Below are 26,935 nucleotides of genomic sequence, written 5' to 3'. Positions count from 1 at the left end.
CGAATTAGGCCTGGGACACACCCAACAGAGTATAATACTATACTACTTGTCAGCGTGAACCAAGACTGCCATCGGATTATGAACGTTTACATCTGAAAGCATTGATAAAGTGAATAAATTTTAAAGACAAAAGAAAGAGATGATTTACATTCTGTTCGACAGGGTTCTTTCTTTTCCGACCTGGTCGTTTACCAGACATTTCTGCCAACTTCTTTTCTGCTTGCTTTTGTTTCACTACAAAGAAAAATATTAATGGTGGTATTTCCTTTGAGAGATACGAAATGAATATGGAATTAAGTGACCCTCCTTGTTGTGGCGCAACAGCGTACTGCTGATAATGATTGTTTCCAGGGGGATGTGGCGTACCAAAAGTCCTAAGCACCTGTAATACTAAAGATCAGGGTTATTGTAACACACTACTCCCCACGGTTATTGTAACATACTATTCCCCAGGGATATTTTTAACGCACTTTTCCCCATGAACACTACTTAACCTATAGAAATACAAAGGTGGTAGTTTCTTACACTTGGCTTCCAATTCGACATCGTCCAATAACAAGGAAACTACTTCTTTCGGTCGTAACACGTCTGTTTTCATTTGGCCGCCTGATATCACAATGTTTTGAATCTAAAAACAATAATGTTAAGCATTGTCCGGATTGAACCAAAAAATTTAAAGTCTAATTAACGATAGTGAGTGTATTTTGCGTTTTCTGCGACTGAGACGGTTAGTTCCTAATTTCCTAGATCCTGATCAGCTGAGGACGACGGTAATTATATTGTTGGCATAGCTTTTATATCGAAAGGATTGCTATTTTTTACCATAAAAGCTATTGAATTATTTTTGCTTGCACCTTCAATATCAATCAATTACGATTAAATAAAGTACACCACATTATCCCATCTTTCTTACCTCGCTCTTTTCACGAGCTCTGTTCAAGATCTTCTCCTCCACCGTTCCCTTAGTAACAAGCCTGTAAACTGTCACTTGTCTCTTTTGACCCAGCCTGTGCGCACGATCCATAGCCTTAAAAAACATATGATAGATATTTCAAAGTATGCTAAATTTTATGATTTTTAAGGAGTAATAGCCGAGTGTTCTAAGGCGTCACCGACAAGGGTTTCGGTTTTAAATCAAAGTTCCTTCCAACGTCCTAACATTTTCACCCAGTTGCATTAGAAGTGAAAATGGTAATATATTTCCATAGAAATTCTTAAGGCTGGTCTCCACTTTCGCGCGACACGAGCGAAAACTTTTTGACGTTTTTGTAAGGTCATTGGTCGTTTGAAAAAGGAAGCAATTCCATTGGTCGAAATTGACGTAAAACGGATGAAAAAAGTTGAACTTCCTTCAACTTTTTTTTTGTTCGCACGAAACTTTTTTATGACGTAATCTTTTTTCCAGGCAAAAAAGGTTAAGAAAAAAACTGTCGCCCTTTACATCGAATAGGCAGAGATTTAAATTGAAAGAGGGAGAAAAGAGAAAATGTACCTGTTGATCCACAGTCGGATTCCAATCGCTGTCGTAAAATATGACCTGTACAAAGTAGAGCAAGAGTTAGTTGAAAAAGCTTTTTTTATAAGGGATATAGAGAAGGATTCTTCTGGTGCTAAAATTGTAAATATTCCAGGAAATCTCCGTGGAGAGGCTCAAGTTGTTACATTGGTTAAATATACAGTGGTGTCTCCATAAATCGAACACGCACGGGGGACACAATTTTTTGGAGTTATGGAGTAGGGTTTTACTAACTGAAGGAACCATAAAACTTCTTTGAGTTAAGGAGACATTCGAGTTTTAGATGTTCAAGTTGAAGAGAGAATGATTTAGAATGATAAATTCAGGGATAAGTGTAAGTTCCAAGTTTCAAAAATACACAGAAATACTCAAAAAAGATTTTAGCACAGGTATCATTTGAAGTGACTTACGGTGTCAGCCGCCGTGAGATTAATGCCCAGACCTCCTGCACGCGTACTTAATAGAAATGCGAAGATGTCATCCCTGAAAAATATCAGAAGTAGAGATTTCCTCATAAAGATTGTATAAAGGAGACTTTAAACCAGTCGGCTGGTAAGAGTTTCAAAGGTCAATAAAAACATGTTTGTGGTAATTTGCGATATTTGATCCATGTTTAGCCTGGAAAAGATTGTTGCTTCGGAAGCCATATGAAAGATAGCACGATGGAGAAAATACATCAAAGCAGAACAGAAGTTATATCAATCAAAATCATCATTCTTTTTAAAAGAATGGGGAAGTTTATGTATGTGTTTTTCTGCTACGTTTTTCTGATTTTTCTAGATTGACTGAAAACGACGGTGAACAAGCACTATTACCGTCCTCGCTTTTACGGGTCAAAACTGTGGGTTATTCCAAATCTCCAAATCGCGTCGGTCACTCCAACGTCCTCGAAAGTGTAAATACATAAACTCGCTAATATAATCGTACTATGTTATAATTTGAAACCATTTTTAAAAGGTCAAATTTTGAAAACAATCACCGAAAAATATAGAATTTAAAAATTGTAATAGGTTACTGCTCTCTTCAAACAAAACTTTATAAAACAAAGAAAATTCTTTCAATACCTGCTTTGGAAATCATTGACCATATCACGCCGATCAGAAATCTTGGAGGAGCCATCCAATCTTATATAAGAATGTTGCCGATAGTTCATGAACTCCTTAAAATTCGAAAGCAAATGTTAAATGATATATTTTGATTTTATTTTTAGTGTGTATTTTTCTACTCGAAAAGTTAGATACACAGTTACATAAATCGAAGTGAGTCTCCTCGCAATTCTCATAACTTTTCAATTTTGAGCCTCAAAGTGCTCGCTCTGTGCCAGCTCCTAATTACAAATGACTTTTTCACCATATATTTGCACCAGAAATTAAATGGTAAGTACACATTAATACAATACAATCAAAATTATCGTATTAAGCCTTCCAATATAGTTCTTTACTCGTTATGTTTAAGTTTCACATCACACGGTAGATCCTTGGCTTTCTTGATTCTTAAATAAAACATAAAAATATTGATAATGCAATGATAAAATAATCATTCAGAACTCACCTCCAGAATGTCGATCATTTTGGTCATTTGGGAATAGATGAGCACTCTATGTCCTTCTCGTTTCATTCTGGTTAATAGCTGATCGAGCACCAGTAACTTACCACTGTCTGATAACAAGGCTGTCCGATCTACGGATGTAGGAAAAAGAGAAAGATATCAAATCACCAAATTGTATATTGGACGCAGAATCGAGACACAAGTACCGTTAGATGCTAAAGGTAAAAACCGCCAAATTTCTTATATATGGTACAGCACTTCAAAGTCTTTACGACGAAAAATCACTTCATAATTTCAGTGTTGCAACTGGGTTTTGTGAATATGGACGGAAACTTTAGGATTAGATTCTCATTACTCTCATTTGAAGCGAAACCCTCTTTCTTGAAAGACGGAAATAGCATATTTGTGTCTCAACTAGACGGACCTCCGTTTACAGACGGAAAAATTGCAACACTGTTATCTTGAAAAGAGTTGACTGTGAATCATCAGACGATTCCAGTACAATATATCCAAGCGCACTCTTTGAACATGTTTTGCACTTATCGAACACCACGTTTGAAAAATCAAAAAGGATTTCTCCAAACAATGTTTACATTCAGATGTAATTATGGCGCGCCGAATTACTTTTTATTACCAACTTTTTTTTTTCGACACCAACTTTTTTTTTCGACACCAACCTTTTTTTTTCGACACCAACTTTTTTTTCTTCGATATCACACTTTTTTTTTGATACCATTTTTTTCCCTTCCTACCAACTTTTATTTTCCGATACTAACTCTTGTCTCGATTACCTGCTAACGTTGATTACTCAAAGTGTAAAAAGGCCTTTACGTTTATATAGCGGTAAATACATGTACATATCACAGATTTCTGTAAAGCCTGAAGTAGGGCTAGATGGAGTGCTTTCAGCTCTTCGAAGCAAAAAAAAATGAACATCTGCTATTGTTTCCGAAAATCCGCAAAGCTTCTGATTGGTCAAGCGCTGAAATTCTATTGTAATGTCACGTGTCTCAGGAAGAAGTTTAAAAAAAACTACTCATAGAAAAGGTTCTTCTGTCCCTTAATGGTTCTAGCTAACTTGTGCAAAAAAAAGTACTTAACAGGGTTAAGTTAAAAAAAACAGAAAGTTCACAAACCAAATTTGAAGTAAAACACAAAGTACTTGACTATAAGGAATGACTTCAAGTTCAACCAAAACAAACTTCCAGACTTCGTCCTAAAGTCAGTCTTTTTATTTTTTCAATTCCATCTGGAAAAGTTTCACACGGCACTCAATTTGTTAAAGCCCCAGAAACATATTATATTAATCAGGTTGGGTGGGCGAGACAATAACCAAAAAGAAGTTTCGTATCCGGGTCCTGAAAAAAAGTTGGTATCGGAAAAAAAGTTGGTGTCGGAAAAAAAGTTGGTGTCGAAAAAAAAAGTTGGTGTCGAAAAAAAAAAGTTGGTAATAAAAAGTAATTCGGCGCGCCATATGTAATGTCTTAAAAAAAAAACTTTTTTTCTCTGAAGAAACACAAGTCTAAAATGTACTACCTCTGACAATATAACTTAAGTTTCTAACGGAGGGAGGGACTATATTAATGTTTAGTAGTATTTTGAAGTATATGTTCGTAATGTACCCTGTGTTTATGTTTCAACAAAGAAACACAATGTACTACGAAGAAATGTAACTCACTAGGAACTCGAACCCTGGACCATCCATTGACAGGCTGCAATGCTTGCAAGCCTTGTCGTGGTGGTGGATAAAACAATAGCTGTCGATTGGTAGGTTGTGAGCAAGGGCCATGCATGTAAAACTCCAATAGATCATCAGTTCCAAAAGCCCGGCGTTTATACTGATACGCTGCACTGCGATCGCTGCAATACACTTCGATAGGTGGAGAGTATACCTGAAAAATATTTCATTCAAATAGTTTTAATTGCCATTTTTATTCGAAAACCTGACTTTAAAAAAGTTGGTTTTCCGCCAACCCTAGGTTTTGAAGTGGAAAATTCTTAATTATATATAATTTTCACTAGATATATTTTGAGTAGGTTTCGGTCTCGTGACAGCAAACCAATGTAATTTTTAGGCCGGCCTTATCATAATCAAACTTGTGAAATTAATCCACGCGCAATTTTAAAGATCAGATTTTCGGCTAAAAATATCTTTTAAAATTGCTATTTGAGAAAAAAATTGGCATTTTCAGGGCCATATTCAAATTATTTTTGGCTGAGTCGTGAAATTTGATCCACCCGAAATGTTTAAAAAACAGCTTCGCGAAAAAAAATCCAGAAAATCTTGCGGAAATTAACCCGATAAAAGTAGAAGTTAACTTTACTGTACTACCTTTGGCATGTAGGACGAAAGAAACATTGGATAGTCGACAGCAACACAATGTCGTTCTTCAGGGCACTTTGGTAAACTGAAAATTAACAAATGAGAAGTTAATAAAAATAGGAATCAAAATCTATTCCAATTTTTTACAAACAATACGAGTAGTTCGTTAGGTCCAAAAACTCGTTTACAAGACATAATTAACTCAAAAGATCAAGTTTTATTGTTTCGAACGATCAGAGTCTTCCGTCAGTCAGGTTAAAAAATTGCTCAAACACACAACCAAAAAATAACTACATGAATAAAGATACCTATTTTCCTTGACTACTTCAATGATTTTACAAGAGTTGAAACCAGAGCAAGTGGATGTAGATCGAACAAAAACAAAGTCACGTTGAGAAGAATTGAACATGCTATGGTGTCGTGGACTACATATCAGTAAGTCTTTCCTCGTTAAATATTTCCTGGAGAAATAAATCAAAGTCATTAGAAAAGGCTGGTCTCCTTCCAGGTTTCCCATAATCCAGAGGCTGAATAAATTGTTTTTCTGCTAGACTGACTTAATAAGACTGTCAATCAAGAGTTAAGAATAACTTCTACAGTGCACGCTTCCAAAGCAAGTAAGTTAACTTTCATTAGAAAAAGTGAAAGCAGGGAGAAAGAGAGAAAAAGAATACACTGTGTTAGAACTAGACAGGAGACCCGTCCTGTTTTTATATAACCTGGTCATGTGAGGCCGACTTTTACCGCAAAAGATTTGCAGTAGGAAATTCGCATTTAGTGCTTTTCTTACTAACGAAAATTAAAACAATTTTAAAACCTGTGTTTTTTTTCTGACAAAGTGTGACCAGTGAAAATAACTAAATTTCATTGGCTGTCTTTTCAACTGTAGTTTGTAGATGGAAAATTCAAACTCAAAAGCCAAACCATGCTAAGAAATCATAGAACAGATCTCCAGGCTATGTTAGAGTAGAAGCACTTACTTTTGTGAGGGTTCATTGTGGAAATTTGATCCATCATCCTCTGCTCTCGTTATGAATGGTTGCAATGTGTGCGTGTGTTGTAAGTGAGAAAGTACCAGAAAACTGTGGATTAACCTGAAGAATCATAAATCGTATTTCTCAAGAATGGGCGAAAAGACTCTCTTAATTTCATTAGTCATTGATGATGCGTGTTTGAATAAACAATATATCAATGGGTTCTTCCAGAAAACAACCGTACAAACGGTTGAAGATACACCGTCCAGGAGGAGTATAAAAATTGAGAAAACCTGCCCTGTCCAAAGGGTAGATTTGCCCTGTCAATGGGTAAATTTTAGTGAATGATGTTGAGTTAAGCTGTCCAACCTCCTCCCTATGAACAGATTTTTCCTAGATGTCCAATGTCAGAATATCAAGAGATTATTTTTTCTCAACTTAATGGCATAAAAGGTTGCTAAAGCAACACCGACTGCTTATTGAATTTACCACCGAAAACTCTAGAAGAAATTGCTATTTTTAAAACCTGTGTTTTTTTTCTGACAAAGTGTGACCAGTGAAAATAACTAAATTTCATTGGCTGTCTTTTCAACTGTAGTTTGTAGATGGAAAATTCAAACTCAAAAGCCAAACCATGCTAAGAAATCATAGAACAGATCTCCAGGCTATGTTAGAGTAGAAGCACTTACTTTTGTGAGGGTTCATTGTGGAAATTTGATCCATCATCCTCTGCTCTCGTTATGAATGGTTGCAATGTGTGCGTGTGTTGTAAGTGAGAAAGTACCAGAAAACTGTGGATTAACCTGAAGAATCATAAATCGTATTTCTTAAGAATGGGCGAAAAGACTCTCTTAATTTCATTAGTCATTGATGATGCGTGTTTGAATAAACAATATATCAATGGGTTCTTCCAGAAAACAACCGTACAAACGGTTGAAGATACACCGTCCAGGAGGAGTATAAAAATTGAGAAAACCTGCCCTGTCCAAAGGGTAGATTTGCCCTGTCAATGGGTAAATTTTAGTGAATGATGTTGAGTTAAGCTGTCCAACCTCCTCCCTATGAACAGATTTTTCCTAGATGTCCAATGTCAGAATATCAAGAGATTATTTTTTCTCAACTTAATGGCATAAAAGGTTGCTAAAGCAACACCGACTGCTTATTGAATTTACCACCGAAAACTCTAGAAGAAATTCACGACTCTCACTTATAATTATCATTATAATGTTTAAACATACTCACCGAAAAATTTGTGAACGAAACAATAATACAAGTTCTTTTGGAGATAAATTGATAAAGCGAGAAAAGCTGAAAGAACCAACACCTAACGAAAAAAACAAGTAATAATCAAAATTAAGCCGTTCAGACAGTAACAGAAAAAAACAGATCATTCACGTCAATCTAGAGTGGCGAACACCATGACAAAAGTTTTAGCATGTGTTAATTCACCAAAAATTACCACGATTGTAGGTTTTATATTTGGTCCAAATAGAACTTATGACATCTTTGATGGACAGCGATGGCCGGAATGACCGAGGAACCGGGCAAACCGTTCGATCCAGTAAGGTAACTTTGGATAGTAAGTCTGCGACCGCAGTCGGAGGCGACCCGAAGGCTCCTCTTTCGATAGCTATCTACCCGAAGGTAGGGGAGGGCGCCACTCTTTCTCCCTGGATTTCTCCACTTACCCTTGATCCTTCTCTTAATTGCTGAGCATCAAGCAGAGAGGCATCAAGTACCATTTTGGGAATCTTTGGTATGACCCGGCTGGGGGTTGAACCCACAACCTTGCGAACCGTAGCCGGATGCTCTACCACTGTACTACGGTCGCTACTTTGGATACATTTATTCAAAATGTTTAAGTATAGTTAATTAATGTGGCCATAACACGGGGAACACAAATTTGTTAAGGAAATTTCAATTTTGGAGTAAGGTTTATAAGAAATTAGTGAGTTTATGTATTTGCACTTTTGAGGACGGTAAATTGACTGAAGCAATTTGGAAAAACCCGCAGTTCTGACCCGCAAAATCGAGGACGGTAAAATTGCTGATTTACCGTCGTCCTCAGTTGGTCATGATCTAGTCAAATTAGAACCTTACCGTCTCCGTCGCTGAAAAACACACATACATAAACTCCGTATTGTTAACTGAAGGGAGGAGAAAGCTTGTTCGAGTTAGGGAGATATTCGAGTTATAGAGGTTCAAGTTAAAGAGACTCCACTGTATAAAACAAACCAACCTTTTTCAAGGGACTGGTAAATATTCTGTGTATTCCATATTAGGAAATATTTTTCGAAAAGAGCAATCTTGTCATAGTGAAATTCCTCCAATAAAGAGTTACGATAAAGGAATTTGGATAGCAAAATTGGTGGTAGCTTGAAAAACAGTCCAGTAGAAGGTTCTTTACGTTCAAACAACTCTGGGTGGTTGCAAACCTGAAAATAAAGTGAACGAATGAAATGAAAATTCTGTAATAAGGTCCAGTATCATTAGAATATTCATTGGTGTTTTAAGGAACAGTTAAAACCAGATTGACATTATGTTTTCCGAGGTCTGGATCGCTGCTTTAAAAAAGCTGAGCTTGCATAAAGATTGCAGTTATTCAACCAATCATCAAAACAAAAGATAGCGCGTGACGTAACTTAATTGTTCGATTCAACACTGCAATGTCTTCACTTTAATATAACATTTTAATGACCAGAGAGTTGACAATGTTTTGACTGCAAAGTGTCGAATAAGAATTGGAATGAATTGTCTGCGTTTTTAATGGGAGCTGTGGAATGTTTTTGCAGAATAAGCAAACAGACTCATGAATAGATATACTGGCTTTAAATAACAGTTAATTATTCGATGTTTGCTAGAGGCTTGTAGCAGCTGATTGATTTAATCTAAACAAGTGATACTTTGATGGACCTACCTGGATTATGCATTTAACACGCTTATAATTGATATCTACGTGACGTGACCATTAAACAATCATCCAGAACACAAATAGTGACGATCTATTAAAATTAGTCGTTTGTTTCTTATAAAAAACGTTTAGAAACCAAAATTTCATGCTCTTGAAATGTTCTTTCATATTCAAGACTTCGTGAACGAAAAAACATCTCCAAAAAATTGAGTAATTTGGCTAAAAACATTGATGTATGTTTATTAATAGTGATTCTTATTGATAAAGATGCTTTTTTTGAGCTGAAAAATTCATTTTTTACAAAAGTCTGCTTGAGCCATCTACTTCCATACAAAAATCAGAAAAAAACAATGGTCCCAATTTCACTAAGTCCAAAAACCCTTTTATGGCCGTTTTTTTAGCTGAAATATACCCCAAAATTTTTTTCTCCAAAAATCGGGCTCCGTCACATTTGAGGGTTTATAATTATGCATCTTTATGCAAAAAATCGTAGAAAATGAAAGAGCCAATCAATCTAATACCTAAGTAATTGATAATGTGCTTATAAAAAAATATCGAATTTGGCCAGTTTTTCTATAAAAACATGCCAAACAACCAAAATTTCCTGTCTAAACACTCGTGAGAAAAGAAAAACATCTATTTCATAAAAAAATTGAGTAATTTGACTAAGAACATTGATGTATGCTTATTAATAGTGATTCTTATAGATAAACATGCGTTATTTGAGCCAACAAATTTTTTATGCAAAAATCTGCTTGAGCCATCTTATACCTATGATGGTACCCTACTTTCGTGCAAAAAATCAGAAAAAATTAATGATCCAATTTTTCACAAAGTCCAAAAAACCCGTTTTTTAGCCGTTTTTTGGCCCAAATTTGCCCAAAAACATTTTTTTTCGAAAATCGGGTTCTGTCACATTCAAGGGTTTATAGTTATGCATCTTTGTGTAAAAATCATAAAGAATGAAAGAGCCAATCTCGAGAAAAGCCAATACCTAAGTAATTGATAATGTGCTTATAAAAAAATATCGAATTTGGCCAGTTTTTCTATAAAAACACGCCAAGCAACCCAAATTTCCTGTCTAAACACACATATTCTTCAAAAGTAAGCCCTCTTGAGCAGAAAAAACATCTATCTCATAAAAAAATTGAGTAATTTGACTAAGAACATCGATGTATGCTTATTAATAGTGATTCTTATAGATAAACATGCGTTTTTTGAGCCAACAAAATTTTTTTGCAAAAATCTGCTTGAGCCATCTTATACCTATGATGGTACCCTACTTTCGTGCAAAAAATCAGAAAAAATTAATGATCCAATTTTTCAATAAGTCCAAAAAAACCGTTTTTTAGCCGTTTTTTGGCCCAAATTTGCCCCCCAAATTTTTTTTTCGAAAATCGGGCTCCGTCACATTTTGGGCATTGCCATTTTGCATCATTGTGCAAAAAATCAGAAAAAACTTATGAGCCAATCTCGAGAAAAGCTGGTAACTAACGAACGGACGGACAGACGGACAAAGGTTAATTTATAGGACCTCCACCGGGGTAGGTCCAACAATAGATCAGGGAAATCTTATGAGCTAATCGTAGCATCAGATGACAAATTCATTACCTTTCTGAACTGCATGACAAGATTCATAAGAAGTGAGGTAGACTTTTCAGAGTTTGAAGTGGTCGATTGTAAAAGATCTTCAAACATGATCTTATTTTTGACGGCTTGGTAGAACAGCTTCTGTCTGGATGACATCTGACACATGACTTTGATCTCGATCTTCTCAGACAACTCATTTTCCACATCCTTTTTCACCCTTCTCAACATGAACGGCTTCAAAATCATATGTAGACGAGATAGCTGATCTGAATGTGACAAATAATATTAAAATACACGCTTTTTTATCATAAGAACAATTCTATAAGAACACAAGCCCCGGATTTAGGCCTCAGAACAATAGCTCTATTATTTTGAACAATAGAAATTTAAGAACAATCTCAGGCTCAACCAAACCTTACCTGTTCTTATAAAAGATTGTTAAGTTGCATTGGTTCTCAAAACTTACATGGGGGTAATAATTGAGAATTATATAAAAAGAGGGGTAATGTAATTTCTTTGATAACATCAGCAGCACACAGGTGAAACTTTGCTACATAATTGTATTTTGAATAATATTAAGGAAGCCAAACAGACACAGTAGTTCAGCCCCCTCTCACAATAATCTTTTTATTTCTTTGGCCCGCTAGCCCATTATGCTAACTGTAAAAAAGCGCAAAGAATCTTTCTATAATTCGAACTTATTCCCATCTCAGTTCCCGTCAAGGAGAAACCCTCTTGAAATAACCTCGAATCTCCCCATCATTCGAACGAATCGAGTTCGAATTAGCGAGAGTCAACGTATAACTTACTTTGGTCCAGGTTTGGTTTTTTCTCGGATGCGTGATTTTCAATGTCTTTGGAAAACCATTCATTGAATTCTTCATGATTATCGAAAAGCATCGGCATGATGAAGTGCAATAATGCCCAAAGCTAAGAACACACGATGATCGAGAGTGATTTATAGGAAAACATGAAAAAAAGTGAAAAAGTTGGATTTAGTACCTGGGCGCAAACTAGGAGTGCCCAATACATTTTTTATACGCATTCAAAAATCTTGAAAAATGCTTGAAGGATTCTTTATCCTAAGCAAAATTTTAGGGAATACCCCAGCCAAAAAGCCAAAATCTGAAAATAAAGGTCATGCTTAGCATATGCTTAAATTTTTGCCATATCGCTGAGCCTAATGCTTATAAACTGTGGAATGCTTATATAAAAAACATGTATTATGATCTTTTATCTATTTAGTTTCAGGGTATTGACTTGAGAGACTAAACGAGAACAATAACGGATTACAGTCTAAATCTTAAAGGTTAAAAGATCATTCAGCCGAATGTGTAGATATAGAAGATATTCAAAACATGCGATTCACCTCAGCCATGGTATTTTGTATAGGTGTACCAGTCAATAATAGTCTGTTTCTACAGTTGTAACCCAGCAAGATCTTCCACCTCAAGCTGAAAATCGAAACAATTTTAACATAAATATAATGGTGGTAACAAAAAGAGAACGTTACGAAAAAAACTGAATCCTTGTGTGAGAAAATGCTTATAATGAAAACTAATGCACGTTCCATACCCTGTATATAAAATTGAGGATTATTCTATTCGTGTACTGGCTCAACTTTAGCATTTTGAAAAACATTTTAATAGATCGAAATGCAAACTTGCACAAACAATACAATCAAATCTCCAGGTTACTCCCAAAATATATTGGCTACAAGAACAAAAAATATAAAGTAAACACCATGTCAAATTCTGTGCAATTGATATTAAAAATTCAATACGAAGAGAAACAAGGTGTCCTGGATAAAAAGTACTGCATTGCTATCAATAGACAACATTGAGTGTTCACTAAGCCTTACGAACCGTGGGCAGTTTATCAATCCGGGCAAGCCAAACTTCTTTGATTAGGGTTTTTATGAGGGTACCTATGGTAGCACTATTGGGCTATTCCAGAAAGAATTTGTAGGAAAGGTGACCTCCTGTATTTTTTTCCAATTTTTCTGGACCCACTTGGATTTTTTTCTCAATTTTGGAGCACCCTGGATTTTCAACCCCGTTTTATTGACTACCCTGGTTTTCAACCAAAACACCAGACCTCCTGGATTTTTTATTTTCCAGAACAACCTGGACATCACACTTCCTCCATATAGGGGTACAGAATATTTCTGGAGAGTGCTAGATCTATATTTCCTCGAATACTTCACCTTTTAAGTTAACGTTTATTTTTAGGTCTGCAATGGCTTCTTTGCGAGTGCCGAAAACTTTGATTAAATATGGGGATATAGCTTAGCTTAAAAGAGAGAAACTTTGTCATTTATACAAACAAAAACAGCAGTTTATTCGGCACATCTTTATAGATCGAACAAACCTTGTACTACTTTTGATAGCATGAGCTTCATCCAGTATCAGGTATTGCCATTTGATGCGTTGAAAATACTTCACATCTTGTACAATCTATTGGTAACAAAATTTATAAGTATAAATTAATATTTTTAAATCAAACTTTTATTCACTTTTCCAGTTAGTGATAATAACCGGAATTCGAGTAGCTCATTACAAAACTGTTTTAGTATAATAACTAGACGGTTCCCGTCGTCGCAAACGCCGGTTAAGCGTTAAGCTTGCCCATCAAAAGCCCTTAAAAAACTTAAAGGAGGATAAAAATCATGCATTTTGGCAGTAATTCTCTTTGAAACATCCGAAACTAGACCGACACTGCAGAAACTATCTAAATGACAATGATCTGTTTGATTGTACAGTTTTTCTTACCAACTGATAACTAGTGATAAGCACGTGAAAAGGAGCTTTCTCTGAGTCCGTCAAATACGAAGATGTTTGATTCCAGAATTTACGCAGACTCTTCCTGTCGCTAGGATCTCCCCAATATGGTAAAACCTGAATGGTCATTTTAGTGTAAAAATAAATAAGTCTAAAAATTATGAAAGATACTGAGAAATGAAATGAAGCAACCAAAACCAAAAGACACATGATATTTGAAAATAACAACAAATATTGACATCTCCAAAAAGCAACTTTAGAATATTAATTCCTGTTCTAAAATCATTAAAATGCTATGAAATAATGTTAATAAATGTTATGAAACATACTCATACCTTGAACTGTGGGAGAAACTTGGCAAACTCTTGTTGCCAATTGTGCAATGTAGATGCAGGAGAGACAATGACAAACGGACCCCAAATATCGTGTGCCTAAATAGAAATTAACAGATTTCAGTCTAAGACCCTGTTGCAGAACAAATTTAGAATGCTTTTCATAGAAGTATTTATATGTTTTAGATTATATTTCAACTAAAATAAGGAGGTTCCATCACAAAGGCTCTTTTTCTCTCGTGAAAACCTTGAAAACGCTTGACAATTTCAACCCTACAAAATGTTATAAAAAATATCATTATGTTAAGTATTTTATGTATCAAATTCTTTAGTTTGGACAATATTGAGTCAGTCTATCGTTTTAATCAGTTATTTGGGTGTAATTACAAAATGTACTCCTTACCTCTGCTAAATATGCTAGTAATGAGATACTCTGAACAGTTTTCCCTAAACCCATTTCATCTGCAAGAATTCCATTGATACCCTGCTCATAAAGGTTTATCAACCAATTCATTCCCTAAAGCAAAAAATCGAGATGTGTTAAATAAAATAAAGGATGATGTGTTTGAAAATTTGAGTCTTGTGAACTTAGATTACTGACCTACTGAACGAGTCTGGTGTATCTAGAAGTATGGTAAACCAAGGGCTGACTTTTCGATTGTTGACAAGTTGAGCAATTGTTATATCAATCATTTTGAATGTGAACCATTTGGGTAAACTAGACCGTTAAGATGCGTTAAACAATGAAATATTAAAATAGTTCAAAGCCTGAATATACAGCCTAATATTTTCTCAGCCAATTTGATATTTTGGTACCTTCAATTGATATGTCTTGAGCTTTCCTTCAAATATTTTTGGCTGTGGTAACTGCTTCTTTGAATTCATGGTTGGGTTGGCCAGACTGAAAGTGGAGTCAAAGGAAGTCTGTGATGCTGCTTTGGTTGAACCACTATCAAAACCATTGATCTTCTGTTCTTGACTCAATACAGCATTTTGAGCATTTATCAAAGCTCTGTTTTTCATTTCTTCAGGATCTGAGAAATTAAATAGTAGTTAAATTGGGACAGATTCAAAAACTTTGAAGAAAGATGATGAGAGCACAATACTGGTGTTTTAATTGCTTTGGTTGAAAAAAGGAAGAAGCTGGATGAAGGAACTGCATTAAGTGTAGACTGCACACATTCCAAAGTCAATTTTAATATAGGGGATGCGTACCCTGGCATATTATATTCCCGTCCGTTACCCAAAATTTGGGGTCCTGAAAGTTGCATGAATTTACATAATTTTGTCATATCCAATCAAAGAAAGAAAAAAATGAAGTCATTGTGTTGTTGTTTTCATAATTATTCATTGAACAAAGAAAAAAAGAAGTTGTTCGATTTGATTTTTTCCCTACTGTAAGAGCTTCAAAAGTTTATTAAAGTGACATAAAAAAATCGATTTACGTATGTGCTCATTCTGGCTAAGGCGGTTATTTTCAAACTAGCTTTCTTACAAAGATTTCCTATATACGACATCAAATAATTATCGCAGGTTACGTTTTGGTATTGAAAACAGTTTCTTCTCTAATATTTAGATAGAGCGAGTCGTCAATGATGTCAACTATTAGCTGCCATTTGTCAGCTTTACCAACCATTTGATTAATCGAAAGCCATGTGAAGATTTTTTCTGCTACAGAGCTTAGTTTACCACTTACTTCAATCCAGGTAGGAGCACTAACATAGGGTGTCGTATCGTCCGCATAATTAGCAACAGAGGGCCAAGGATGGACCCCTTGATCTTGATCCAGTTACTCAGTTCGTTGCCTACTTTTGTCCTTTGTTGCCTATTTTCTAGATAATTCTTGACTAACCCAGTGGAAAGGTCATCGAATCCGTATGCATTGATCTTTGCTACAAGTAATTTGTGGCACATGCAATCAAAGGCCTTAGTAAGGTCGATGAGCAGTGCTCCAAAAACATCTTTTTGTCATTGGCTAGCTTCCAGAGCTCTTCCATTGGGAGAAGAGAGGTTTGAGTGGAATATCCTTTCCTGAAACCACATTTGTTGTTCATCAAAGTAGTGCTCAAAGTATTCTTATATTTGATTGTGATATACTCTTTCATAAATTTTTGATATTACCGGTAGTATACTTATTGGTCTATAGTTACTTTTATCGTTTCTAGAATTTTTCTTGTTCTTGTAGACTGGGGTGACTGTCGCGAACTTGGAAATGTTGGGAAAAAAGCCTGAGCTGAAGGAGTCATTTATGCTTATAGAGAAGCAGTTTGCAAATAAGTGAGTATTTTTCAATTATTTTTGCTGGTATATCATTTTCTGCTTGAGACTTATTTGTCTTAGGGTTACTAATCATCTTCTCTACTTCGTCTTCGGTGGTGTTTCTGAACTTGAAGCAGTTTCCATTGTTCGATACCTTTTTTTTTATCTTGAGTATACTAGGGTCGTTTCTAAAAAGCATTATTATTACTGGTATAGCGCTAGTATAGGCTAACGCATCCCCTATATCAAAATATATACACTTTTAATCAAGGAAGAAAGGATGTTAACATTAGTGATAACAGGAATGAGAGCAATAATAAAATGAAATAAAATTCATACCATAATCATCAGCATTATGATTCACCAAAATTCCGCCTTGAACGGACCGATTAGATAGATTAGAATCATCATCAAGTTTCTTCAAAATGTCAGTCTGTTGAGCGCTGGAATCTTGATTTCCTGTTCAAAAAAAATAATGACTAAATCTCTGTGTCTTTTTTCGACAGCCCATCAGGTTTGATAAGGGAATTCAGCACAGGAAACCTTACCCTTATCTTTAGTTTGATTTTCTCTATTATTGTTTTTTAAAAGGATATTTGAACTGTCAAACGTGCTAATCGCACTGGCTCAACTTCAGTTTCTTTTAAATTACTTGTAGGCCCAATTGTAAACATAATAGATAAAAATTAAAAAAAATTAAAATCAAGATTTTTGATAAAAGAAAATTTTTAGCCTCGTTTTGGTGAAAAACTTGTGACCATGACCATAAAAATCAAAATTTTGAGAAAATGAAAAAAAACACCCCCAGATATTTACCCAAGGAACAAGTGTGCAAGATTTAAGCTGAATCGGATAATTATAATGTAGGTAATTAGAGTAACTAATTGAGTAAGAACCTTTCATCTTTCTGCTCATAAAATGTGCATATAGTTCAGTCTGTGTGATAAGGAAATTCAACTTTCTTTGCTGTCTCTTCATCTAAAACCAAAAGAATGAAGAAGTTTAAGCACGCTGCTCATTCGCAACAGCTTATTCATGCAAATAAGCACTACTATTGTTTAATCAGCATTCACTAACATTTATTCTTATCTGAAGGCTAACCATTTCGCTTGACCTTAAAAACTTTATTATTGTGTGTTCAGTCAGGTTCAGTCTCAAACTTTATCATTTGAAGGGTGAAATTTTTTATGCAATAAAATAGAATAAAGATCAAAGATTAGGTCTAACTTTTACAATCACTAAAAATGAAGTTTGCTCAGGTAAGATTCTAAATAAAACAGAATTTAATTTCACAATTTACCTCTCTCATTTCTTCATCTTGTTTCCTTTGCTCCTGAGCCTCTTTTTCAGCTTTCTTACGGTGTTCCTTTTCCACTTTGTCAAATTTCTTCCAATATAGCAACATCTATATGAACAAAACCAGACAGGTCTTACAGTTTCAAATTTGATTGAAATTATGATTTCTATTAAATTGAACAAAAAATGTCTTTCATTCTATACCTCTCTTGCCATTCTTTTTGCTCTCGGAAAAACTTCTTTTGATATCTTTTGTGACCTTGCGGCTTCTTTCCTTTTTTCTCGCTGGCATCCTTGGGCTACCTTAAATATTTAGATAGGTTTTTCATTTAAAAGCCTAATTAAATTTCTATCAAATCTGTTGCATGACAAGGATTAAAACTATTTAGATTTCTAGTTAAAAATGAATTAATTTCAGCAAAGGTTACAACAAACAGTAGTAATTTTAAAAGCTTTTAAGATACTGCGTGAATTCAATTGTACTGGGATAAAGGGGAAATGAACCTTGTTTAGATTTTCAAAATACAATGTGTAAGTTAAAAGAATTCAATTTATTCCAAACCTTTTTTAAGGTGGCCAAGGAGGTACCTCTTGAGTTGGTTTTATTTCTGCACATCTGAGAAAGAAAGAAAAATTAGGCCACAAAAATGTTAACTCATCCCGTATAAAATTACATTAAAAAAACATTACAAAAATGCAGATCAGTAAAACCAAATGAAAAAAATACCTTTGGTATTTCTTTTTTGCTTATAATATGCCAAACTTTTTTCCGTTTGTATGTCATATCTTTCTCCTGTTGCAGTTTAAGTTTCAACTTTTTTGCTTCAAGCAATTTCAATTTGGCTGCATTTTTCTTTTTTAAGTTCTTCTTAATATTGCTTTTGGAAAAAGTCAAATTTATTGGCTTCTTGACATGAGTCTGTTTAATGTTTTTCTTTTGCTTCTTCCTCTTTTTATGCTTTTCATGGTATTTATCGTGCTCTGACAGCAAACTTGAAGCAAAGTTAGAATACTCTTCATTACATTGCTCAGTATTGCGTAGGAATGATTTCTGGACAGCTTTCTTGCGCACGTGCATCTTCAACATTTCTTGAAATTCATTTTCTGTAATCTCACCATCACTTTCACTTTCAGAATTATCACTGAGAAGAATGTTCTAGAATAGAAAACCAAATCATTAGTAAAACATTTTTCAGAAATAGAAGCATCATTCTTGATTGTCTTTTGATTGTCTTACATTGAATTTCAATGTAAGTTAAATATTTTTTGTAATGGCATAATAATTACATAGAAAAGACATTGGAAAATCAATATGGATGGTTTCAGCCTGCTTTTAAGGTGCCCTCAACAATTCATTTTTTAGCGCCTGCTAAAAAGCTTCGTGGTTATGTTATTAAGATAGCGACTTTAAATCAAAAGAATCAATTTGAAATGGCAAAGGATGAGATAAAGAAAGACAAAAGAAGTAAAGGGAGACAAAAGAAGCAAAAGTCAAATTGGAAACTGAGTGCTGGGGCAAGATTTCAACAATTCAAAACATTTAACTTGAAAAACAGTTTGATAAACAGAGGATTCACAAAATTAGATTTAAACCCCCAATGGACAAGGCAACCCTAAAGAATCGCAAACTTCTTAGCCCCAACCCTGAACTGGCTTAGATGCCCTTCAGGCTTATCGAGGGGGGGGGCTGACATCATGAATATGGTATAAGTTTTCTCCCAGTTTAAACTTACCATCAACCATTTTCTATCATGTCCAATAGTTTTGAAGTTGTAGAATTTCAATTTTTCTTCTCTCCAATCTGAATAAAAACATCTCTAAATTTGACATTCTGAATTAAATATATCACACTGCAATATCAATTAAAGAGAAGTCTTTAAAATATAAGCCGCTAGCTTTTGAGGCTCGGAAACACTGAGTCAGGAAGACCCAGGAAGACCTGAGTTTGAGTTAGAAAAATTACATTATTTTGAAAAAAATGTAAGAAAAGTTTAATAACTTTTTGAGTAAAGATGTCATGTTGTAACTCAGGTTTTTCTTACTCGAGTCATAGTAACATTATGTACCATTTTCAATTTTGGCATGTGAAGCTTATCTAGTCGTTTTTCTGGTCAGGTACCAATCTTTTGAGAGATTTAAGTTGATTATTAACCCCCATATGCGCAAAGTATCATGCTTTAAGCCTTTGTGCACAATTTTTATGATTTTTAGCATCTGCTTGCACTTAAGTTGCGATGTCATGTGATTCCTGTTTAAACTCACGGTTCATATTGAAATTTTCATCATCTTATTATATCAATCAGCATGTTGCTGCAACTAGATTTTCAAACGTTTAGGAAAAGCTTTAAATTTTGAGTGCAGAAAAACAAAAAAAGGAGTAAAAACATAGTGAAATTTCAGATTAAAGTTATGGAAAACCGCAATCTAATGAGATTTGAGCTTGAAGGACAAGTTGATAAAAAAGACTTTGGCCTTTTGAGAAGAATCGACTGAAAGGGATTCATCCACTAGTTCATATAAATTGATCTTCAAAAGTTCAATTATTGCAGATCAATGACTCTTTGTGTAGGTCTTTAGCAGCAGGAAACTGATTGCAGATTGGGCATTGGTTCTTATCTTTTGAGGAAAAAAAATAGTTGAGTTACCTTTCTTGGCAAATATAGGAATACTCCTTTTATCTTCATTGGGCAAAATCTTTTCATCATCTACTTCTTCATTGTCTGAATCAAGTGAGCTAACAAATCAAGATTAAGGAAAAAAGTTTAACTAAATAAACAGATTTATCAAATTTAATCTTTGGTCTGACAATAAACTTATTATATATCATTGAAGAATTCCACAAGTAAAAGTGCAGAACAACAGCCTATGTTCAAGTTCCAGGCAATGAGATTTTAGCTCAGGCCTGGCTTTCTCTATTGCTAGATTGCTAGTGAAAAAAATACAACCTTGATATCTTAGCAATAGTCAAAGATCTAGGTCATTGAGAAAACTTGCTTTTATATAGGATAATTTGTGACCCCTAAGCGAAGAAAATTGGACTGGTCTTTCAGGGTGTCTACGGAATTTTTGTCGCCATTTTCAAGATTTTCAAGGTTTTTTGGCAAAATTTTAGTGTTTTTTTTCAAGGTTTTTTGGACCATTTATTGGGTATTATTATCCATATAGCGGTCAGCCATTAAAGGTTCAATCGGCGGGCGGTATTGAAAGGTTTTGTGAATCAAATTGTCATACCTGCGCTGAGGAAACTAAAGCGCCAGGCTTCAGAGGGCTAAAATATCATTATCATTATCTATACGGCCTGGGTATAGGGCAATAACGTCATTTGCGGCCCACTCGGAATTAAATTGAAGTTGTTGCATTGAAAAAAGAGACTAAACTAACGTCAGAAAAAAACACTTTTTGGTCATTTGCGGCCCGCTCGCAAGGTGCTAAAAATTTGTTGAAGATATGGCATTGAAGCGAAAATAATTGGTTGACGCTAGAAAAAAACGTTGTTTGAATGTCCGATATGGATAATAATAGTAATAGCGTTAAGTTTTCGTTCGTTGTTGTCATTAATTCTGCCCTTGCAATTTGATTATTAGCCCTCTAGTGCCATTTGCGCCCTCCGCTTCGCGTCGGGCCCAAATGACACTATCGGGCCAATAATCAAACTATGCGGGCAGAAAATAACAACAACGACCTCAAACTGAACGCTATTGTTATATTTTTAAGGTTTTTCAGAACTCAAATCGACTTGAATAGTAGGATATGACTTGTTGACAAGGTGCAAGAGATGTTACTACCTGTATTTGGTCTAGATTGATTACGAGCGAAGCGAGCAAGAAAATACTTACAGTTTAGCATAGACCGAAACATTAATGAGGACCCAAGCCAAAACAAGACAACTATACTGTCACAATCATGCATTTTCAAGGTCACTACAAGTCCAGTTAATTTAGCCGCCATTTTGAAGTGCAGGACAGGCGTTGAACTACCAGTCAATATCTTTTTTGATGTAATCGTTATTAAAAAACTAAAAAACAACCAGGTCTGAAGGCCAATCTAAAACTAGATTCTGACCTTCATTAGACCGCTTCTGATACTGTACCAAGACCAGTCTGATTTTCAGGTACTTTAAATCACTAGAGGAGTCACATTTGATCGGTGACAGATTAAAAAAAAGTGATACCTCAAGTCACTGATCTCTTCTTGAAAAAGATGTTCTGATACATTGATGAGATTGGATATGTCCAAAGATTTGTCTGCAAAAGCTATTGATGAAGGGGATCCATACTTTGATAGTGCAATTGGCTGAGTTGATGGGTGCACACTGCTGATTTCCTAAAGATGTTACAGAAATTAATTCTTTTCCATATGCAATTTTGTGAAACAATTGTCATCATCTTTTTAATGCTAAAGGGGGAGGGGGCGAGGTCCATTCTGCCACAGACACACTCATTATATTCCTTGGATCTCATGGGCTGGATGGATAAGGATTCAAAAATGCATTGCACTTTTTGGCAAGCATTGTTTTTATATCATTCGATCCCTGTTGCGTAGGGTAAAAACAGGAAATGCGAAATGGATTTTAGCAGAATTTTTTTGAAAAATGATCCTACAAGATTTGACTGTATCTTTTTATTCCATAAAGCAATTACTCTCAAATAAAAAATATTTTGACAATGAATGGGTAATCCAAACATGAATAGCATAGCTTTACTAAAAAATAGCACTTTAGGATCAGAAACAGTCAATAACCAGCTTTTTCCAATTTTCATTGAGTTACAGGAATTCGTTTTTTGTTTTGATCTGAAATTTTCAGGAGAGGTGGCCAACATAGTTCCCTCATTCTTGTCAGTGGCGGTATGGGACAGGGGGTAACAGAATTAAAGTTTTTAAGTAAAATGTAAATAAAAAGTTAATGTGAATCTCCAAGTGATCTTAAGTTACATAAAAGTCTTACGGCTTGATACTGGCAAAACTATAGGCATCTTGCAGGCAACACTCTTGTCGAGTCCGGCAATCCATCAATTACAGCGCTGGAAATAAAAGCTGGTAGACAGTTTGCCGGCAACATTTTGTGTAAATTCTTATTTTTAGAAAGGATTTGATTTAACAGGAGACTTTTGCTGGCTATCTGCCGGTAGCAAAGAAAAATAGCTGGCAATTTGCTGACAATGAAGAAAAATATCCAGCAATATGCCAGCAATATGCCAGCAATTTGCTGGCAGCAAAGAAAATTTGTTTACAGTTTTTACAGGCACTTTTTCCACCCTATGTCATGCGGCAATTTGCTGGCTACTGTTATAACATTGCCGGCTATACCAAACAGATAACCAGCAATTTGCCGGCAAAAACAAAACCAGCTAGTTGCTGGCAAGAATTTCATGTCCTTTGAATCGCTTGTATGGTCACAAATATCACCCAAAAAAGTGCCTTTTTTTGCCCATAGCTTTTAAATAAATAGCCCCAGCCTTATGCTGGCTTCAGTAAACCTTCCTATACCTTTTGTCCTTCAGAAAAACAAATAACATTGGTCTTGATCGTTTGCTTTCAGCTCCTATAGCCATTAGTATAACCACATGTAGACATTTAATTTCAATTTTATATCACACAGGTTTTTCAATAGAGATATCACGTGACTCAAATCCCGTTCGACTTCACATGACTCAAATCCAGTGTGCTAAATATTTTCTAGTTGACATTTGCTGTGGCATATTGAGTATGGACGTCAGCCCTAAGACAAAGAGCAAAAGTACCCTCCTGGCGCTCAGGAAACGCCCGGAGCAAAAAGTTCCTTTATTTTCATGCTCAGGCACGTGCGTTTGTGTAGGGTAAAATGGCGAAATGCGAAAATCGATTTTGGCAAAATATTTTTGAAAAATGACCCTACAAGATTTGACTATATCTTTTTATTCCATGAAGAGATTACTTTCAAATAAACAAGTGATACTTTTATGGACCTACCTGGTTATGCATTTAACACATAATTGATATCTACGTGAGCGTGACCATTAAAGAATCATTCAGAATACAAATAGTGATGATCTATTAAAATTAGTTGTTTGTTTCTTATAAAAAAACGTTTAGAAACCAAAATTTCATGCTCTTGAAATATTCTTTCATATTCAAGACTTTGTGAGCAAAAAAAAACATCTATCTCATCAAAAAATTGAGTTATTTGGCTAAGAACATTGATGTATGCTTATCAATAGTGATTCTTATGGATAAACATGCGTTTTTTGAGCTGAAAAATTCGTTTTTTACAAAAATCTGTCATCTTTTAAGTTTTACCTACTTTCATGCAAAAAATCAGAAAAAAACAATGATCCAATATTTCACAAAGTCTAAAAGACCTGTTTTTAGCCGCTTCTTGGCCCAAATTTGCCCAAAAACATTTTTTTCAAAAATCGGGCTCCGTCACATTCGAGAGTTTATAGTTATGCATCTTTGTGCAAAAAATCATAAAGAATGCAAGAGCCAATCTCGAGAAAAGCTAATACCTAAGTAATTGATAAAGTGCTAATAAAAAAATATTTTCTATAAAAACACGCTAAGCAGCCAAAATTTCATGTCTAAACACACATATTCTTCAAAAGTAAGCCCTCGTGAACAAAAAAATCATCTATCTTATAAAAAACTTGAGTAATTTGACTAAGAACATTGATGTATGCTTATTAATAGTGATTCTTATAGATAAACATGCGTTTTTCGAGCCAACAAAATTTTTTTGCAGAAATCTGCTTGAGCCATCTTTTACGTATGATGGTACCCTACTTTCATGCAAAAATCAAAAAAATTAATGATCCAATTTTTCACAAAGTCCAAAAAACCCGATTTGTAGTCGTATTGTGGCCCAAATTGGCACAAAAAACTTTTTTTTCGAAAAACGGGCTCCGTCATATTCGAGGGTTTATAGTTACACATCTTTGTGCAAAAAATCAGAAAAAACTAATGAGCAAATCTTGAGAAAAGTTGGTAACTAACAAACGAACAAACGAACGGACAGAGGTTAAAATTTATAGGACCTCCACCGGGGTAGGTCCAAAAATATATGACAATGAATGGGTAAGCTTTCTAGAAATCCAAACATAAATTGCATAGCTTTTACCAAAAAATAGCACTTTAGGATCAGAAACAGTCTAAAACCAGCTTTTTCCAATTTTCATCATGTTACAGGAATTAATTCCTAGTTTGTTTTGATCTGAAATTTTCAGTAAGGGTGGCCAACATAGTTTCCTTGCTCATATCAGGGTGGTCCGGGGGTGAGAGAATTAAAGTATAATGTTGGCCTTAATTGTTTGCTTTAAGTTCCTGTAGCCAGTAGTGTGACCCCCTGTATTTCTATTTTATTCCGCGCGGGTTTTTCAAGAGATGGCACATGACTCAAATCCAGCAGTGTTGCAGAGTTCCTGTGCAGTCCAATTGCTGAAAATCTACCTCCAGCTGGAACACCTGGCCAGAACACCGGAAGTGCTCTGGAATCTTCTGTTGTTCCGGCACATGCGTTTGGTTTGGTTTATTTTATCCATTAGGAAGTTTTTCCTTAACTTCATTTGACAGTTCCATCAATATGCCAAAAACATTTTGTTCAACCACCTTCACTTCAAGATAGGCCACCATAGAATGAACTTCCCTTTATAGGATGAACCATATTCATGTGGCTTTCAGCCTTGCACTCCATCGCAGAGGCTAATCAATTTTAATGACTTTTTTGACTAATGACCAAGTTAAAATTTTTTAATTTCTTTATATTTGAGTATTTAAAAGGCATGCATTCAAATAATAAAGGTTCAAAATTTTTCTCTGGGCTAGTTAGTAAAATATCTCAAATAGGCTCTGTGATGGAGTGTACACATGAATATGGTTCATCCTATATAAGGAAGTTCATTCTGTGATGGCCTCTCTTAGAGTGATGATGGCTGAACAAAATGTTTTGGTCATATTGATGGAACTGTTTGAAAAATTTCAGAGTGAACATCATATAAAGACTTGGTTGCGAGCGAAGCGAGCAGAAATTTTTGGGAATTTCAAATGCCAGGATAAAAGTTCAGGAAAATTTCCTTCAAATTCTATAGTTTTTCCAGAAAGGTATGCCAATTCCAGACTTTTCTGGACAGGTACCGCGAGAGGTCCTAAATCAGACACCACTGCCTAATTCCGACCCCCCCAAATAACTGTTATGAAAAAAAATTTATGTTTACAAACATTCCCTCTCTAAGTTGAACGATAAACTATTGCTGGAACTCTCGAAACAAAACATCTAACAAGATAGCTGTAATGTCAAGATGTCAATTAATGTAATTAAAAAGTGTGAGTTGTAAAAATAATTACCTTTTAAAGTAATAAAAACCAGGCTTGATTACGTAACGTTTCAAAATGAGTACGCTCATACACAGACCTCTTTTATATTTTGGTGTGCTTTGGAAAATCAAAACATCTCATTACTTTTTATGATGCTGTTACTACTGTTGTCATTTATGACGTTGTGCATATTGCAATAAAAAAATATCTTTTGTTATAAGAAGCAATTATTGTTATTTGGTTCAATAGACCTTTTTGCCTTTCCATCCGCCATCTTGAATTGTATGCAAAAATAGAGGAACGAAAAAGCCGTGGTTGGATTTAGTTGGAAAATATGCAAAACATATGCAAGTTTACACAAAGATTAAAAAGACAACAAAGCATCTTATAAAGAAATATTATAATCATTAGAACAATAAAAGATTGAATTTCTTAATCCAAAAAGAAATATTTACAGAAAAACAAAAGCCTTTTAGAAATTTGTTCTTAAAGACATTGCATATTCTGTTTTCATACCATTAAAGAACTCCACCAAGACGGAGTACACACATCAAACTTTCAAAACACGCAAACTGAAAGCAGTAATTATGACGTCACACATTCAGCGGGTTCAGATCAATGTTTTGATTTGATCGTCTGACGGTTCTATTTCCAAGGAAAATTATTAAAAAGAATGATTTGAATCTTACATAATATGGTCTTCTTTTTATTCCTTATCCCGTTCCCTTTTCTCGTGGTCTTCTCCTATTTGAAGCAGAATTTTTCTGGATCGTTTTTTGTACTGTTATACAACTTTGTGAATCAAACTGGTATTTGGAACTTTGAATTTGTCAAATGAAAATATTTAACAATGGATGATGATAAACCAGGAAAGGTAAATAAAATTAAATTCTACTATTCCTAGCAAATCCGTATCAATTGTAAATACATGGCCCGAACATGGTCCGAACAAAATGTTCGGGCCGATTCAATAATACTTTTTTGTGGCCCGAGCATGGCAGGCCCAAACATGTTCGGGCCATGCCATGGGTCGTGCGAAAGGTTTGTTTTTATTTTAGTTTGTATCTTTGAAAGACCCCATCGGATTTAGGCAGTGGTGTCGGATTTAGGACCTCTCACG

General features: G+C 34.9%; 1 protein-coding gene across 1 annotated transcript in view; it reads right to left on the bottom strand.

The window, feature by feature from the left end:
* The window catches only part of LOC136802618 (chromatin-remodeling ATPase INO80-like), a 29,037-nt gene that overhangs the window by 957 nt on the left and 1,145 nt on the right, over positions 1-26,935 (bottom strand). Inside the window, exons 2-31 of the mRNA XM_067059370.1 lie at positions 21,701-21,852; positions 20,175-20,263; positions 19,263-19,330; positions 18,257-18,685; positions 18,092-18,145; positions 17,734-17,832; positions 17,534-17,638; positions 17,130-17,211; positions 16,573-16,692; positions 14,791-15,008; positions 14,378-14,491; positions 13,978-14,073; positions 13,634-13,759; positions 13,233-13,318; positions 12,232-12,316; positions 11,672-11,792; positions 10,884-11,128; positions 8,601-8,796; positions 7,604-7,685; positions 7,051-7,164; positions 5,696-5,848; positions 5,397-5,472; positions 4,743-4,956; positions 3,068-3,195; positions 2,581-2,675; positions 1,927-1,999; positions 1,493-1,537; positions 914-1,027; positions 526-628; positions 149-234 (exon numbers count right to left, since the gene is read on the bottom strand). Of these exons, the coding sequence (XP_066915471.1) occupies positions 149-234; positions 526-628; positions 914-1,027; positions 1,493-1,537; positions 1,927-1,999; positions 2,581-2,675; positions 3,068-3,195; positions 4,743-4,956; positions 5,397-5,472; positions 5,696-5,848; positions 7,051-7,164; positions 7,604-7,685; positions 8,601-8,796; positions 10,884-11,128; positions 11,672-11,792; positions 12,232-12,316; positions 13,233-13,318; positions 13,634-13,759; positions 13,978-14,073; positions 14,378-14,491; positions 14,791-15,008; positions 16,573-16,692; positions 17,130-17,211; positions 17,534-17,638; positions 17,734-17,832; positions 18,092-18,145; positions 18,257-18,685; positions 19,263-19,330; positions 20,175-20,263; positions 21,701-21,852 (3,768 nt within the window). The remainder of the gene's footprint in view (positions 1-148; positions 235-525; positions 629-913; positions 1,028-1,492; positions 1,538-1,926; positions 2,000-2,580; positions 2,676-3,067; positions 3,196-4,742; positions 4,957-5,396; positions 5,473-5,695; positions 5,849-7,050; positions 7,165-7,603; positions 7,686-8,600; positions 8,797-10,883; positions 11,129-11,671; positions 11,793-12,231; positions 12,317-13,232; positions 13,319-13,633; positions 13,760-13,977; positions 14,074-14,377; positions 14,492-14,790; positions 15,009-16,572; positions 16,693-17,129; positions 17,212-17,533; positions 17,639-17,733; positions 17,833-18,091; positions 18,146-18,256; positions 18,686-19,262; positions 19,331-20,174; positions 20,264-21,700; positions 21,853-26,935) is intronic.

Source organism: Clytia hemisphaerica, unplaced genomic scaffold, assembly GCF_902728285.1.
Source record: "Clytia hemisphaerica strain Z4C2 unplaced genomic scaffold, Clytia hemisphaerica genome assembly, whole genome shotgun sequence".
Lineage (NCBI taxonomy): Eukaryota > Metazoa > Cnidaria > Hydrozoa > Leptothecata > Clytiidae > Clytia > Clytia hemisphaerica.
Note: the sequence above shows the minus strand (reverse complement) of the source record. Positions and strands in the feature narration are given on the sequence as shown.